The 18,657-nt window shown below is 40.7% G+C and overlaps 1 protein-coding gene across 1 annotated transcript in view; it reads left to right on the forward strand.

The window, feature by feature from the left end:
- Ebf2 (EBF transcription factor 2) overlaps window positions 1-18,657 on the forward strand; it is a 189,165-nt gene that overhangs the window by 152,884 nt on the left and 17,624 nt on the right. The window contains exons 11-13 of the mRNA XM_004848366.3: window positions 16,765-16,853; window positions 18,239-18,304; window positions 18,387-18,564. Coding sequence (XP_004848423.1) covers window positions 16,765-16,853; window positions 18,239-18,304; window positions 18,387-18,564 — 333 coding nt within the window. The remainder of the gene's footprint in view (window positions 1-16,764; window positions 16,854-18,238; window positions 18,305-18,386; window positions 18,565-18,657) is intronic.

The raw sequence follows: 18,657 nt of genomic DNA on the forward strand, positions 1-18,657 counted from the left end.
TGAAGCAGAGGTTCCACTCTTGGCTGTACTTTAAGATAGCCACACTGGCTGGACCTCTGACCTGTTAGATCCAAATCTCTGAATTCATATTGAACAAGCATGCGCTCAAAATTATGCTCAAAGAACAAAACTAGTATCAGCATACCTCTAGCAGCTTACATTTCTAGGAGAAGAGAGAGCTACCTCCAGTTTAGGAGAATTAGGTTGAGTCTCATAAGAGACGTAAATGTGAAAAGGGTTGTCAGAACACTGACTTGGGGAAGTCGAGGAAGGCTTCATAGAAGAGTTACAAATGCAGTGACATCGGAAAGCAAAGCAAGGGCTTTCCAGACAAAACAGAGGTTGGGATGTGACTGTGCTATATGCTGAGACTCTTGCATGGAGAATGTATGTACTGCACATGCCCACTGTGCTCAGCATCATGCTAGGTACCAGGCGCGCTGGGGCCATGTCAGACAGGTAGCATGCCATCTTCCTAGATGTTGTGATGTAGCGATGGAAGGAAAAGTGGATACTCATAGTCTCAGAGTGCCTGAACTCACAGCTTGGCTCACTTCCCCAGTGGTTCTCTCCCCCTTCTTATAAGATGGGCTGCCTATTCCACAGGGCTACAGAGGGGACTAACTGACACACAGTGCATGGAAACAGGGGTGGGCAGGTAACGGTTCAACAACCAGCTCTCCAGGGAAAAGGGGGTTATAAAGAAAAGTGTGTTTGTAGCATTTAGTGATTTCCTTGATGCAGATACTCTTGCCATGGTGATTTCAAAAGACTGTGTCACATTTACCTGCTCACAACATTGCTGAAAGCTTAACTACCTCGTCCCACAAGCTGGTACACCTCTGCATGGAAAGCATTTGAGATGGAGAGTGGGTGGGTTGTGAGTCATATGTTACATCCAAAAAGTGCCCATCATCAGAATTACTTTTATTACATCCTTAATGCATCATCATGGTGGCTGATTTGGATAAGGAATTGAAAATGGGATGGGCACTAAAATGGAGCCATGTAGGATCCTGGGAATATAGGCTGGGGGATTGAATCTTCTTACACTGAGATAATGGGGAGAACTAAGAGCAATCCAGACAGAAGAAACAGCACATGCAAAGGCTTTGGGGTGGAAAAGAGCATGCAATGCATTTGATGGTCATCACCCAGACAAAAGTGGTGAATTAATGAGAAGTTGTGTACAAGCTGGAAGGGAGGCAGGTGCATGCTCCACCCAGACCTGTTTTCTCAGCTCTTACCCAAGTGCCTTGGGGAACTAGGGGAGTATTGCCATGGTCAGATTTGCCTTTTAAAACACCATCTTGGCTACAGTGCCAAGAATAGCTTAGAAGCCAGTGTGGAGGCAGAGGGGTAGGTTGGAGGCCAGTGTGGTGGCCTAGGCCAGAAACGATGGCAGCTGGGAGTAGGGTGCTAGTGGTGGGGACAGGCAGAAATGGGTGACATTTAGGAGGTAGCATTGATGGGACTTGATGATTGATGCGTTGGGGTGAAGTTGGGGAGGGGAGGGAAGGGAACGATGCTCAGGTTTCATGGCTGAAAAATTGGGTGGGTATAGTTTAGAAAGTGATTTTTTTTGAAGGTATAAAGTGCTAAGGGAGTTCAGCAGAAGGACAAAATACTTCCAGCTGGCTATGCAGTGGGAAGACAATATTGTAAAGATGCTGATTAATGAATAAATTTAACGCAATGCCAATCAAAATACTAACAAAATGTTTAGGGAAGCTTTACAAAGTTCGCCTGGGAAGGGGCTAAAATAGAATCCTTGATTTTGAAAAATGAGAGGCCCTTGCCCTATTGCACATTAAAGCCTATTTTATATTTCAATAATTGAAAGAATGTGAGGCTTTGCAGGAACCTACAGAAATGTGATGCAGCAAAAAACTTAAACATCACCTGTGTTTGCACACATTGAGTGTGTAAATACTCACGTACCAGTATGGCGAGGCATTCTCTCTGGTCGATGTGGAAAAGAGAGCACGTTTAAACCCTTGTGTTGGGCCAACTAATTAAGTAGTCAGATGAAAAAGTTAGGTTTCTAATTTCAAATCATAAACTAAAATATATTTAAATTAAATATTTCTAATAAAATACAGACATTTTGAAAGAATCTAGATCTAACACATAATTATCATGTTGAGCCTTGCCTACCTGACACTTAAGACAGAGACCATCAAGCAGAAGATGTAATTACAGAAAAAGAAAAATTTTGCATGTCAAACTGCCAGGTACAAAACCAAGAGGAAAAGAACAAGCTGGAAACATATTTGCTCAGTGGGGTGTGTTATCTTACCTCTGAAGAGATTCATTTTTTTCAGCAAAAATTTATTTTATGCCTACTATTGTTATCCATTGTGGATAAAGAAGAGAATGTCAGATATCTTACCAATTAAGGAGAAAAAGACAAATATCCTAAAAGGAAGCTAGCAAGTAACATCAGGCATTAATTCAGGAAGGAATACAATTAAGTGATAAGCATAAAAAAATTTCCAACCACATGAATAATCAAATAAATGCAAATTAAAGCAACAAGATTACTACAAATGTTTCTTTATCAAATTGACAAAGAGGTTTTTTTTGTTTTGTTTTAAACAAAGGAAAATATTCAGGTTTGCAAAATTAGCAAGTGAGGACTTCCTAACACACAAGTGTAGAATAGTAAATGGCTGGAGAAGGCCAAGTACCTTGCCGGTACTGGCCTCAGAGATACACGTTTCTGACCCAGTGATTCTACTTTCAGGAATGTACACGAAGGAAATAATTGAATTTGCCCAAGGCTATTTGGTGACACACTATTTATAGAAGTGAAAAATTAAAAACATCCTTAGTGTCCATTAGGGGAGTCATTAAATCATGAAACATCTTTACAGTTATTAAACATTAAACAAATGCCATGGATGGATATTTATTTACATGAAAGACACTCATGATGTAAGCTTTTAAAAAGCTTAAAAACAGCATGCATAGTATGAGCCAATTTTTATATTGATGAAAAATGAATAGTTTTTTAAAAATGTAAGTAAAGTATAAAAAAAAAATGTAAGTAAAGTGTAGAAGCCTTTGTACCATGGTGCTAGCAATGGTGGTTTCTTGATGTTGGCATTTGTATTTTTTCATGATACTTATATGCTTCTATTATTTCCTCATAAAATTACATAATTGTAATTAAAACTTAAAGGAATGAAATATGATTCAAAAATCATCATCAAACACATTGAAATACTGAAACAGTACACATTAGTGAGTTTGATCTTTCAGGCACAAAGAGGGTCTTTACAGCTGGGTGGTCAGGGAAGCTCCTTCCAGCGGGCCGCCTTCCAGAAGTCCTTGGAAGGCGGTAGGGTGGAAGGAGCAGGGACTGGGGACTTAGTTCTTTCACAACTGGTGAGAAATCAGAAATGCCAGCACTGTCTAGCATGGTCAAGAGTCTGGTCACTCTCAACAAAAAACTACTCTGGGTCACTGGGTCAAATGCAACTCAGGATGCCATGTGGAGAGAGAGCTAATGTCATCCAGAGCAGGTTCCAGGCTCCACAGGAAACGGGTTAGCAGCCTTATGTCTTCCCTACTGAATGGGCAGCATCGATGTGAAAGTTAATATAATTTCAGTCAGATGGCTGGACTGGCCATCATCTGGCTTCCACAGGTGACTGAAGGTGACCCTGCTCTATCCAGATCCGTGTCCTAACTCCAGCTGGCTCCCAAACTATGACCTTTTCTCCTACAAGGAGATACACTAAGGTCTCTCGGATATCTAGCTGGCTTGGCCTCCCTAGTGCTGAGGTTGGAACACAGTTGGAGTACCTGGGGAATCAACGGCTCCAACTCCACATCCAGCTTCTCCTTGGGGGTGGTGCTCTGAGCCACTATGGGCCTGGAAGAAATACTGGGCTGCAATGGTGAGGTGGGAAAAATCATCCTGATTCCAGAAGGAAAGAAGACCTTGAAACTTAGAAAGCTTTGGTGGGGACAGCATGAGCTGTCTGGGCAGGAGAGGTCTAAGAAGATTGGCAGAGAGGTAGTCAGAGAGCTGCTTTCCGAGGCTGGCTGTATCATTGTTCTTTGCTTGTCCTTTCTTCAGGTCCCCGGGCCTCTCTGAGTTTCGTTTTCTTCTGTAAAGGCCAGGAACATGTTGTACTATTGCCTATAGGTGTTTCTCCAGTTTGGCAGATCATGAGAACCCAGTCCTTCACTTTTGGGGAACAAAGGTCTGAGGATCTGAATTTTAAATAAACCTGGGAGACCTGAGTCCTGCTCAGAGGCTGTTGCAGAGATGATGGCTTCAGAGAATCCACACACAGGCAGATTCTCCAAGAACACAGAATTATAGGGTTACTTTCAGGTGGAATTTCCTAGAAGGAGATTCTGAGTTCGGGATGCAGGAAGGGAGGCTCCAGCAAACCTCTCCTTCCTCAGCCACTACCTGAGCGCATACACCTGGGGCCACAGTCCAGCTGTTGATGGCTCTGCTCTGCTCCGGCATGCAAGGCCGTGTCTTTGTAATGGGCTGGGTCTATGGGCTGTTCCTGGCATAATTAGCCAAAATGCAATAATCAGCTCCCCATGCTGCCAAGTACAAACAACATCAGGGCTTTGAAAAACAACACGTTTTCTTCACACACGTGACTTCGCAGGCCTGTTGTCCTCCAATGGAGGTTTGCTACCGTGCAGCTTGCTGGTTTGGCATTGAGAGTCATGTGAAGCTCACCAGGAAGAGCCCAATGGCTTCGGCCTGGTTTGAGCCCAAAGGTTTTGTGCCAGCTGAGGTTTGGTGGAAGGACACCCCACTTCCTGCTCTCCTTGCTGACTTCTCCACCAAGAATGGGTAGGAAGGGAAAAGTAACCCTAAGTATGAAAGGGACTGCAGCAGTCGGTGTACAAGTCCTTCTTGGCTGTCTTGACTTCAGGTGGACCAAGTGTTCAGGGAGCACTTGGAGGCAGAATTGCTGTAATGTAAAATTGTGAAATCATCACCACGTACAGGATCCAGCACGAAGCCTAGTGCATGAGCTAATGGCAGGTCGTTGAGGACCGGGTCGGGGGTGGATGCACACAGCTTTTTACTGTAACTTTATTACTGTAGCTCTTTCCAGAATCCAGGCCACACATCTGATTGTGGATTAAGACAATTCCTTTAAGTGCTGTCATAATACAGAACTAGGAAAGAAAAATGGTGTTAGCTGTTCATCTATGTATTGAGCATGTAGGGGGAAGGCTACTTATGAGTTCTAATAATCACCATCCTTTTCCATGGCCTTTTTATTGGTATCTCAACTTTATAATCCTATTGTGTTCAGACAAATGAAGCCATCTGCCTGTGATCACCAAGCTAGGTTCAATCCAAATCGTCTCATTCCAAAGCTTTGCCCTTAAACGCTAACCTGTACCTCCTGATGCTGTACAGCTTATTAGGAAACGTGACACAAGGGCATCTCTGATAGTTGGGTCTGGCAAATGTGCTTGGCCTTGTTCCTCTGGCTGTTAGTTTGAGGAAGAGCACAGCTAATAGGCAGTAGCCAGTGAGCATGAAGAAGCTCTCGGCAGATGCCTTGCCTGTGTCCAAGTTTTCTAGATGGCAAACAGGGATGCTTCTTACTCTCTCAGAGTGATGTGTTAGACTTAGAACCTAGTAAGTGCCCTGAATTCCTTCTACAGGATAGAAATTCTCCTATTTATGCATAATTAATGTTGCAAAGGCGAGGGAGCTTCCTGTTGTTGATAAACTCGTGTGCCGTTGGCTCTGGCGTGAAGGTTGCCTGGAGGGCTGCAGTTGGGCAGTGGGAGACAGTGACTGAGTTAAGAGGCCAAGGTTTCATTCCAGCTTTGGGAGATTCACATAAGTACTCTTCGTACCATTTTCTAACCTAAAAAATAGAGACATACTTATGAATTGTGATAAAAATATGGTTGAATGTTTAAATTTGTTACGGTAAAAGACATTGCCAAGAATCCGCCTCAAAATACTGCCCTGGCTTGGAACACACTCATCCCATCATTCTTGTGACTTTCTGAAGCAGTTCTAGAAGTCCTTTTTCATGCGTGTCTTCAGTTGCACTGCTGCAGCTGCCTCAAGGGCCTGAATTGATTAAAAACATCGACCTTTCCTGGTCATTTTGACATTGAGCAAGAGCCAGAAGTAAGCACACAGCATAATGTTTTTATAAGCCTGCCTTTCCATTTAGTGGTCCCCGGCAGCAGGGTTCACGATGTTTTTCAATCACACCTCTTAAAGACACAAAAGATGACTTCCAGAACTGCTTCAGAAAGTCACAAGAATGATAGGGTAAGTATGTTTGAAACTGGGAGGAGTATCTTGGCAATGTGTTTTTCTGTAATACATTTTTAAACATTTGGTATACATTTTTTTTTTTTTTGGTACCGGGGATCCAACTCAGGACCTTGCACTTTTGAGGCAGGCGCCAGAACCACTGAGCTAACTCCCCGGCCCCCAGTATACATTTTGATCAACCTTGGTATGTTACTGGGAAGATGAAGGTACATACATATGTAAAGGTAATTATGTGTATAGGCACAAAACCAAGCAGAATTCACTATGGCAAGCATTTGGAAAGAGGAGACATAGTAGGTATGATGGGTGTAGCTGGCTTCCTCCCCGGTGGCTGCCTGGTGGCCTTTTCGTGTGTCTTCTCTTCCATGAAATGTGCATTCCTCAGACTGACCACATTGTACCTTGAGACCTCAGCTGAGGTTAGAAATCCGGGTTTTGCAGGCAACAGAGGGACCCAAGGCAGTCTCCACACATGGATTTGCAGGTAAGGGCCAAGGCCAGGCAGGTGAGGGTCAAAGGAAAACAAGGGGAGCACAAGAGACCAAAAGGCTGTAGCAGGCCCTGGAGTATGCAGAGGTATCACAAGGCAGGCAGCTGAATTTAGAAGGAGACCAAGCCAGCCTGGCTAAAACTCTCTGGGAGGCTAAAGAGTTCACATTGACCCCTCCTATACTTTTTTTTTTTTAGCAAAAAAACAAACTTACTGTTTAAATACCTCTGTTCATTATTTGAGAGGAATTCATTAGAGGAAGAGGCAGTAGTTGGGAGAACTGGGAGGCCCAGATTTTCCCACAGACCCCCAAATCATACCCACAAAGGCCCTTCGTGAGAGCCCCCCTCCATAAGGAGGCCCTGCACAGATGTACAGTCTGGATTTCAAATGCTAATCACACATTCATTTTGCACACCCCCATAGTATTATCTTGCTGAAGAAAAATCCCATCACAGAAATGAAACTGATTTTTCATTAAAAATACCCAATTCAGACATCAAAACCTGGCCCGAGTACATCTGTTCCCTGTCGAAAGTCCAAACAGGTTGGAGAAGCAGCTCTCCTGGTACTATGTACTTTTGCAAAGTTGTGCGTACCCGCCTCTTGTGAAACACAGCCTCCTTTTGGAGCTGAGTCTGAGGAATGATGTCTCTGCCGTCAGCCCCATGGTAAGAAGTGTGGCTTCTCTAGAGAGCCCCGCTCCTTAATGGACTGGCGCTCCTGACTATAATAGTCTAAAAGCACATTATGGCTAACAGGCGGTTATTCATAACTGCTCCGTTGTGGCATTTAGATTTACCCCTGAAATTTATCTTTAATTTTTACAGTTGTCTCCTTAACCATGTATATTATTCCCTTCTTCAAACAATCTGTCTTGCAGCTGCAGTTTTTCTTGAAACCAAAGCGTAATTAAATATTAAATTAATATTTCATTTAAAATTAAATATCAAAGGCTTCCATCTAATCTTTCACTTGTGCACTCTTGGTTCTGTCCTCATATTCTTGTTCTTGTGTCTACAAAGGCAGGTACCACTGCTGAATAATGTGTTCCCGTGTGATCTTTATTTGTTTCATTTTTTAAAAATTGGCTACATCCATGGAAACAAATGGTTGTGAAGAGAGATTTCAGTGTCACCAAGACTGAACAGCCTAATGACTTCAACCTTACCCACTTCTACTTCTCTGAGAAGGCCACTGCTGTAGAGAAATACATAATGCCTCAGTTCACGAACACTTCTTTACCTGAACAATTTGGCTTCCAAACAGAAACATTTGGCAAAGTTTTGCTTCTGTTCACAAACTCAGCATCAGGTAACAAACACGACCTTGGCCATCTTCCCCAGAATCGCGGAACAAAGTAAGTTAGTGAACCAAGGTACAGGAAAATATTAATATCCTTGAATCATAAAATGCAACATCTTCCAAAGGGTCTTATAGGCCATTTAGTCCAGCCATTTGTCTTTGCAAAGAAAGCTCCCAAAGCTCCACCTGGCCAAGGGGCTGAACAAATGTGGCATTGTCAAAGTCAGAATCTAAGGTTGATCCCAAGAGAGGGCGAGCTGAATCCCTGCTGCATCATCAGATGCTCTGAACACATTTTAACTCAGGAGCACTCACCCTTTAATTCAATGCAGGTTGGGCATCTCTAACCCAAAAACCTGAAGTCTGAAATGCTCCAAAAATCCACATCTTTTTGAGCACTGACATGATGCTATAATTGGAAAATTCTATACCTGCCCTCAAACTCAGGGGCACTAAAAGGATTGCTCGTGTTACCTTCAGGTTACGTGTTAGGTGTATATGAGACACAAATAAATTTCAAGTCTCATCCCTAAGATATGTTATTATGAATATGCAAATTTTCAAAATCTAAAGAGAAATCAAAATTTAAAACATTTGTGGTCCTAAGCATTTCAGTTAAGGGATATTCAACCTGTATACCCTGCAATTGTTGGGCACAGTAGGAATAAGGAAGACAGTAGATGAGTGGATGAACAGATTGGGAGCAGGAGGAGGGAGAGGAAAGCCAAAAGCATAGTCCAAAGGAAGGCTGACTTTGTGGGACTCACCACGTATGATCAAAGAGTTATGAAGACATGGACACTGGGGAGAATGGAGAAGTCCTAAAAGGGGCACAGGCGAGGAGTTTGTCCTCCCCAGGCTGGGTTCTTCTGTGCCTTTCTGCGCTGTCCACAGAGAGTAGCTCTCTGACCAAGACCACTTCCAGGTGTTGCTGATCTATGTGTTCTCTTCTGATCCGGTGTTAATCTGGAAGTCACATTACATAGATTCTACAACCTTTGGCTTTGTTTTTTGGAACAAAATACCTGTACAAGATTGCATTTGATTAATCCCCACATTCTTGAAGGAAGCTGGGCTCTAGAGCTTGGATGGTATGCTCCTCCTCCTCCATAGGCTGTTTCCTTCAGTGGACTGCATGCTCTGTGAACCTCTGATTCAAATGAAGACCCTTTCTACAGATAAATGCACGTTTAGGCAAACACACACTAAGTTCAGAAGTTTATGTTGGCCTCTTGATGACCATCTATAGACTCCACAGTGGAGCTAGGATAAAGCTGAAACCCAAGCCGGTAGTGTGATTCAGTGACACGCCTGGAGTGCTAGCCCAACTGAGCACTCACATCTCCCTTCACCCCATCATCTTATTCCTCCTCTCCTCTCAAATCCCTGCAAAGAAAACCCACCAGGGATTGATGCTGCTGTATTTATGACTTGCATCCCTGGTGATCAAGGGCAAAAGTGGTTCCTGCAGTGTTGGTGTTCTGTTGTGAAGGGTTGGTCAGCACTCCAACACAGGGCCTGTGGTCTTATATGTTTAGTAAACAAAAATAGATGGGTAAGCAGAGATCCCTGAACTGCCTTTTAAGGAAAGAAAATAAAAATGATATGGAATTTATATGTCTCATCAATCCTTTGGGAAAATTAGTATTGAGCACCAGCCAGCTTTTTGTTTTTTAAATGAGAGGTTCCCAGCAGATATTTTTAGTAAAATACTACTTACTTAGAGCAAAAACCCTTCACACGTTGCTTAGAGTTTATATCCATTTGTGGGGTCCAAGATATGTAAGTAACCTCATATATTATACTCACAATCAAAATGAGAAATGACACATAAGATCTAGGCTCTCAGGAGAAATGTTATAAAATCTCAAGGTATTGATGAAAGTTTTTCAAGGCTGATCCAAATGGGATTTAGATTCTGTGGCAGTTGAAATGTGTATTATTAAACTCCTTAAGCAAACCCGAATGACTCCCAGTGGAGGATTAAGACATTCTATGTATAGCAAAGATGAAATTCTCATGTCTGAGTTTTCTCTATTGAATACCCCCTTGATTAGCTTCTGTAATATTTAACTTCATGCCATGCCATAATTATTTAATAAAAGGTAAATATAAATTATATTTCAGTGGGGATATGACCTTTTACCTTAATGTTATATTACTAAATAAAGACATAGATAAATAGAGCCTATATAGATTGACGCGTATTTTTAATTTATTCTGCTTTTGCCTTGCCAGTGTTTCTCTGTGTCCCTGTCAGCCAAAGGGTTGGCAGAACTTCACAGTACCTCGCACTCCATGTGGTAGGCAGGGTTGTAAATTTACATGTATGATGGGAGTTAATGACCTGGTTGGCCCTTGGAGACAGTCTTGGTGCTGGTCTCGGGCACCTCATTAGCTGAGGTTTGCTCAGCTTACACCAGGCCTGAAAAGCCTGAGGACACCACCCAGGGAGGCTGGGGGCTGAGATCCAAGGTCAAAATGAAGTTGAATGTATAGGACTCAAAAACAAAGGTTCAGTTGGGAAGCTAGTTTGGAACTGGAAGATGACTTGTCTAACCTGACCTTGATGTTTTGGAGGCATTTCCTTTCATGGGGTTGAGTCAGTGGATCCTGAGTAATTTTGACTTCATGATTTCTACTTCAAATAAATGTACTACACTGACAACATAAGACTGTGTGTGTGTGTGTGTGTGTGTGTGTGTGTGTGAGATTATTCCTTGTCCGTATAGTTAACAACATTGTATTTCACCATACTCTTCCTCATTTGGATACACACCCCACGATTTATGCCTATGAAGTCTGGTGGCAGGAACCTGCTGAAAATAGTCACCATAAAAAAAGATAGTGGTGTCTAACCTACTTCTTCTATCTGAAACATGGATTGTTCACCCACTGTGGCTGAGTGACTCGGCACTTTCTAAGGTGAGGGTGGGGAGCTGGGAGGGGAAGGCAGGAAAGATAAACAGACTCGACCTTTGTGTCCTGGTGATTCTCAGTCTGATAGGGGAGAACAATGACAGTGAATGTCTAATAAGTCCTCCTAAAGAGAAACTGTCATCTGCCTTGCAGCCGTGTGGACGATCAGAGCCTTGCTTCTGAGAATTCCTGTGGGCAGCAGAAAGACCAAGGAGGAGGTTATTGGCAGGGGTGTGGGTGGGCACCACAGTGCTGTAATGCAAGGCAGTGGGCACCTGCCGGGTTGAGGGACTCTGGATGAAAGGCAGGGGCAGGACAGGAATGGAGAGTGAGCAGCTATACTTGCCCACTGGGATACTCCTTTCATCTGTGCGCAGCAGACTGGGAGTGTGTCCCGATTTTCTTCACCTAAGAAAATCTGCACTTTGGATAGGAAAACAGTGCATCATTCTCAAAGGAGAAAGCAACGACTGATTTGGAGAATTTCCTCTCTAAGTCTATTTGCTCTACAACACCAGGCAGCTGGTCCTTGTTGCTGGTTGATACCAAATGGGGCTTTTCTCACTCTCCGGGAGTGAGAAGTGGGGCCGCCCTGGTGACTTCGCACTCTGCGCCTGCAGCCCTTTTTGGAAGCTGGGGAGGAGGCAGGGAGAGTGATGAGTGCAACATCTCTGGTTCTACAGCAGAAAAAAGAAGAGCAGACTTGGAGGTTAGAGGAGCCGGGGTTCAGATCCCTTCTTTACCACATAGAACTGCAGTTAACCTAGGAATGAAGCCATGGCCTTGTATTGCAAGGAGGAGTAAAAGAGCTGGCATGTATAAAGGCTCAGCAGGCTGCCCATGACATAGTAAGCCTTCAGTATAGTCTAAGCACGGTCATGACCATTTTCATTACTGCATATTACAGACACTAAAAACCCTGTTATTGAAGAAAAAGGCTTCTGGAATTGCTGACATTTTAATGCTAAGTAGAAAAAAGTTTACAGAATGATTCCAATTATGCACACAGCTATTCTGACATGTGTTTCTGGGTAAGATGGTAATGCGAGTGCAGGTGTTTCGGCTGCCTCCCTAACCCAGAATGTATTTTCAGGGAAACATAAAAATAAGAGAAATCTGGTATTAATGCTCAATATCAGGCTGGTGCCATTCATGTGCTGGAAATGTTGTGCCCTGTGGTTGTGGGTACACAGGGTGGTGTGGGCAGGCGGGGCGAAGCTGCACTCACGCTTCTTCTACTAGGGAAGAGCAGTATTAAAAACGTAGGAGACTGTGAAAAGACAAATTGATAGTAGTAAAAATGCCAAAATATGTTAAATAATGTGATATTAAAATTATTAAAGAAAACACTCAAGCATTACCTATAGAACACAGGCAAAACTAGTATGTATTAATTCACAAATAACTCAAATTCCCAAAAGCAGTTCTTGTACAGGGTACCTCTTAAAAATCCAGGGCAGTTAGCTAGGATAAACAGTCGACAATTAATTGCTCAACTACCCAGAGGCTTTAGAGTTTTCTTTTCAGAACAAAAGGATATCAAGATTAGAAATATGACTATTTAGGAAATTACAACAAAGAAGGGAGGTAGAATGAGAGATAAAGGTTAGAAATTGTAAACAAATCCTTATTTCATCTGTGATAAAACACGTAAAATCTTGAGGAAATGATTGCTTTTTCTAGAAAAATACAAGTGATACTGGGAAAAAGGAATGCACCCAAGGGTTCTGCCTGCCGATCAGCTGGGCAATGTTGCTTTTCTCTGGGAATCACATGAGGTGGGAGCCCGGAGTGGGAGGAACCCATGGCATCTCCAAGTGGAAATGTCCAGCCAGCAGCTGGGACTGTGAGGGTGACACCCTGGCCAGCTGCCTGGCTAGAGACATTGATGGTCAGCGTGCAGCTGGTGTGGGAATCGAGGAGCTGGGATGAAGCTGCTCAGGAGAAAGTCCAGGCTGGAAGAGGATCTTGGCAACAGTATGGAGCAGTGTGAACATTCATACAGGCAGAGAAAGAACAGTCCTCAAAGTAGGCTGAGACACCGTGGCCAGAGGGAGGTGGACAGCCGAGCAGCGAGAGTTCAGAGAGCCTGGGTGGGAAATGTTCCAGAGGGAGACAGTGAGGGCACCAAATGCTAACGGGATATTGAGATAAGAATGGGAAAGTTCTTGGTTTACTTAAAATGTTACTCGTGACCTTGATCATAGCAACTTTACTTTCCAACTCTTATTCAAGAGAAACTATTATCCATGTGGTACAAGTTTGTTAGAGCACAGGCTAAAATACAGACAGCTTCTCACTTATTTTCAAAGCTGGTATAAAGTAAGAGCCAGCGATAAGTTGACCAGAACAGTGTGTACAATGCCAGTTATTCACATGGATGTGCCATCCCCTAACAACATTAATGACAACCAACCTTTCAGTGATCTCTATGCACTGGACACTGTTCTTAGTAACATGACTGATTTAATTCTCATGCCAATAATCCTTAAAAAATCAACACACTGAATGTAGAACTTTACTAAGTAAATTATATCAAGAAAATTATACAAATTAGATCAGTGAATTAATGTTTAATTGTGAAATATTGTATTATAAAACGTACAATATAAAATCTAAGTGGGTCAAAGGAGAACATTTCTATGATTGTAATTTGCTAGAATTCCACCACATCCTGATGAAAGTTCAATTGAAGTATGATAAATAATATCTATCTCAAATAACTAACGCCATCTTGGGAGGTGAAATGTTGGTGTCATTCCCGTTTAGAGGAAAACAAGTGAGAATTATCCATCATCTTCATTTTGGAGTATTGTTTGAGAAGTTTTAGCCAACACAAGAATGGAAATACAAGAACTAAATGGGATTAATATATCTATAAAAAGGACAGAAGTGATCATTATATGTAGATGTTATGAATGTAAAAGCCTAAGAGAAGGAATAGAAAAATACAGTGCCGTGTGTCTGGGATTGGTTTCAAAATAATGGTAGCTGTCTTTGGTTAAGATTTTTATATGTCAAGCACTGTGAGGGGACATTATATAAGTTGTTTTCATTAATTTTGACCACAAACCATGAGAGAGATTTTTAAATGACAGAAGGTAGTGGTGGGGCTGGAATTCAGCCCCAAATCCTACTTGACTAAAACTGATTCTCTTAATGACTCTACCATATATGGCCACAAACCATTCCCACATATGTAGTACCTGCACAGATATATTTTAAAACACCCAAAAGTATTTCTAGACATTAGGAGAACTCTTAGAAAGTATAATGCAGTGACATCATATTCACAATAAAAAGTAAAAAGCATGTCAAAATGAAAAACTTTACATCAGTAAACACAATACACAATGAACACAATACTCTTTTCTGGTACCCTAAAGAAGATGAGATGTTGATATTGTAAGATCAACTATTTTCTCTCTAGTTATAGGTTTAATGAAACTGAAATATACTTTTGAAATTTCCTTAAGGTCCATATGGAAGAATAAATGGATAAGATGGGTTGAGAAAAGTGTAATTTTGAAAGCATGTATATTTGCAGAAGGGCACTTATATCACCACATATTGCATGTCACACCCACAAGAATGTGATTCTCACCCAGAATACAGACATGGGTCAATGTAACAGAATTGAATGTCTGGAAACCACTCCATAACACGTGATGTAAAGTTGTAACAAGCATATATGCTTAACATTCCATGATAAAATGAAATCTGGAGAAGTTAAATAATTTAAGAATTCATGGATATGTGTATATGTTGTGTTGTATGCATAAACTCACGCAATGCCTAACAATGGGACCAGATTCTGGGAAATGTGTCTTAGGTGTTTTTTTGTTGTATCAAACATCATAGAGTGTATTCACACAAGACTAGGTGGTACGGCTCACTGCACTCCTAGGTTCTGGGGTATACACTATGACTTGTTATGTATGTGGCTTGTTTGAATTGTTATGTGGCTCATAACTGTATATCTTTGTGTGTGTGTGCATGACTGCAAATGTGTGTACTTAACAGATCTTGAAGTTAGGAGGGCCTTTCTATATATAATACCTATGGTCAAATTGGGATATGATAATGTTACATAATGACCAAGTGTTAAAAATCTTAATCAAGTATTTTTACAAGTAAAAAGAAAAGACTAATCCCCAGTAGAAAAGAGTGCAGGCAGTATTAAGTAGTTCATAAAGAGAGAAATGAAAATGATCAGCAAACATAAGAAAAAGATTGTCAACATCACTGTTGATTACAGCATGTAAGTTGAAATGACTATATGCATTGCTGGAGAGAGAATAAATTCATATATACTTCTGAGGAATGATTTGACATTATGTGTGAAAGCCTTGAAATATAAATCATAATTTTTGGTCCAGTAATTCTAGGCATTTTCCAACTGAAATAATTAAAATTATATGCAAAGATGATTATTGCTCTGATTTTTATAATAGTGAGAAATTAGGATCACATTAAGTGCCCAACAGTAGGAGGCTATTTAAACAAATTATAAACCATGTCATGGAAAAACATGCAGGAATTTTTAAAAATCTTATAAAAATATTTAATAACCTGGAGAAGAGTTTATGATATACAGTACTGTTAAGTGGTTAAAAGTAGGTTATGTCACAGTGTGAATAGTATGTGTGTTGTCTGTGTTTAAATCTAGAGAGATATAAGCAAAAATATTAATCCTGGTCATCTCTTAATTGGTGGATTTATAAGTGCTTTTATTTTTACTACATATTTAAAATTGTTTATGATTTTTAAAATAAAAGGTGTTGTTTTGACAGAATAATATCAACAGATGTTCATATAATACATATTCAAAAAGGAAGATGAAAAAATACACCTTCCAGTGTTTATTGCTGCCTAACAGGAGTGCAGGCAATTATTATTTAGTTCTTTGTATCTTTTACTTAACTTTGGGCATGCATTAATTTAATAAAACATAAACATTAAACAGACTTTAAAAAATGAAGAGAGGAAGAAGAAGAATAAAGTAATAAACTCTCAAAACTCTTTAGAGTAGTAGAAATGTTGAAGAATATCATGTGTTCATTCACTCGTTTTAAAATTACTAAGTGCCTACTGTGTGCAAAGCTGTGTCCTAAACAATGTGAACACAGTGGGAAAACAAAATGAGTTCCACTCCCACAGACCTTGCAGTATCATGAGGGAGACTTAGATTTTTTAAAATGTACAGGTTGCTAAATACAATGGCAAACTGTGAACATTATTTAGCATAAGAAAAAGGGTTTTGTGAGAACTAGCTTGTACGTTTATGTATGCATGGATATAAATGTTTGAGCATGATTAAGCAAAAGCAATAGAAGAATAAATGGATGAAAAGTTATGCTTGGGGAAAGAGAGGCAGAAGAAAAGAGGAAATACTATGAAAGTAGTTTATTATCTTTATAAGAAATTGGGCTATGATTGTATAATATTTGGACTGTTTGAAAATGAGCGGAGAATTGTAGGGGTGTATTCTGAAGGAAGAAATAATAAGATAATTTTAATAATCCTGGAATTTTAAAATGTTATTCTAATGGGAAATCATAAAATTATTATAAATCCCAAATTTGTGTGTGAATTAACCAGTGTCAGTACCAAAACTCTCCAGCTGATTGCATCCCTCGGGTATCAGCTCTTAAGACAGAGCACCAGCAACTTCCTGTTAACCTGTAAAGACTTCAGTACAAGCTTTGCTTTATGGCCTGAATGTAGACTCAAAGAGAGGATTTTTGTCTTTCAGCATTAAATGAACCCACCATAGACTATGGCTTCCAGAGACTGCAGAAAGTTATCCCAAGGCACCCTGGAGATCCGGAGAGATTAGCAAAGGTAATATGCTTTGGATGTAGACAGGAAAATCTTTCTATAAAAATTCAGCAAAATTAGACCAATGCAGCTGCTTAACACTCATTAACATCAATCAGGCCTTGAATTGGCTATGCTTTAAATACAAGAAGAATATAAAATTTCTACTAATTATGAAATATGTTTAACCTCTGAGCAAATATGAAATCTGAAAATTTGGCTTAAAAATAGATTTACTACAAGAATATTCAACTTATAAAACATTGTCCATTTCATGAAAATAAGTATTTGGATAGTTGCTTAAAAGGGTAAACTTTTACTCTTTTGTATTTAAATATAATTTTTTACCCATAATTGCAGGGGGCCATCAGCTCATAACCAGGTGTACAACAGAATGTAATAAAGATAAAAATACATCCATTTACACATCTATGAACTGTGTCACTTTTTTTTTTCTTGATACCGGGGATCGAACTCAGGACCTTGTGCTTGCGAGGCAAGTCTTGGCACCCCTGAGCTAAACCCCAGCCCCTGTGTCACTTTTAAATGAACTTGCTTATGAAAACTACATTGTAAATCTGACCCATAATGTTAGCTGTCTTTATTTTAAGAATGCATCAGTTCAACGAATTAGAAACTGTTACATGTTTACATTTGTATCTTTAAACATACAAATTATAAAATATCTCGCTCTCTGTTCTGTACTGTGAGTAAAATTCAAGCACTAGTTGCTTCTACATCACACCTTTATTATCCTCCTGGAAAAATCCCCAGCCCCACCATTAAATTAGATGATATCTGGAAAGTAGGTTAATAACAATTTAAAAGGCTGTAAAAAACAGGAGGTGGAAAAGACAAAATGAGCAGAGAGGGATTAGTGATTACTAATTCTCACCGGTTAAAGTGAACAGGGGGAAATATTATTGAAAAAATTCATCTTTATTGGAATAAAATTTTGCAGAAAGCATTGCCAAGATAATTTCAGTACTCTGGACAATTCCTTGGCAAGCAGCTAAGCTCAGGCCCTTCAATCATTTGAAGAGTATTTGGTTAATTAGTGTGCCAGAGTTTTCAATATAGTGCTCTGAAAGCAGCTTATATTAGAATTTCCAAGACACTAACTTTAACCAACTCCACCCTCAATTTGGTTGACTTCTTTTTTTTTGGTGGGGTAGTGCAACCTTCTACAGAGCCACTTTATGGCAGTGAATTTCATGTAGATATATATTTGTAGAGAGATTTACGTGCATGATTATATTCTACCTGTCAAATCAAATGTTGACCCTATTGGATAATTATTTACATTTGGAGGGGATGTGTGGGGCTTTTGATTTTTATCTGTAGTTTTCTCTTGTCATTTTGACTTTTACTGTTGACCGTATCCCTCCCGCTTTCTCATTTCTTTTCAGGAAATGCTGTTAAAAAGAGCTGCAGATCTAGTGGAGGCCCTTTATGGCACGCCACACAATAACCAGGTTAGACCCTGATATCTCGTGCTCTGCTGAGTTGATCTCTCCACGGTGAGCGCAGTGCTCACCCTCATCTGCCCTTTTGTAGGACATCATTTTGAAGCGAGCTGCAGACATTGCTGAGGCCCTCTACAGTGTGCCCAGGAACCCCAGCCAGATCCCAGCTCTGTCCAGCTCCCCAGTTCACAGCGGCATGATGGGGATCAATTCATATGGCAGCCAGCTCGGGGTCAGCATCTCAGAGTCAACACAAGGAAATAACCAAGGTACTGCCTTTCTCAGTCAGAACTCAGGCATGTCTTCTGCATTTGAGAGGTTGGTTCTGCTGGAATAGGAGCTAGAGTGTGAGTCAAACCATC

This window comes from Heterocephalus glaber, unplaced genomic scaffold (genome assembly GCF_053883595.1).
Source record: "Heterocephalus glaber isolate CG9 unplaced genomic scaffold, H.glaber_assembly_v1.0 deba00001460, whole genome shotgun sequence".
Classification (NCBI taxonomy): domain Eukaryota; kingdom Metazoa; phylum Chordata; class Mammalia; order Rodentia; family Bathyergidae; genus Heterocephalus; species Heterocephalus glaber.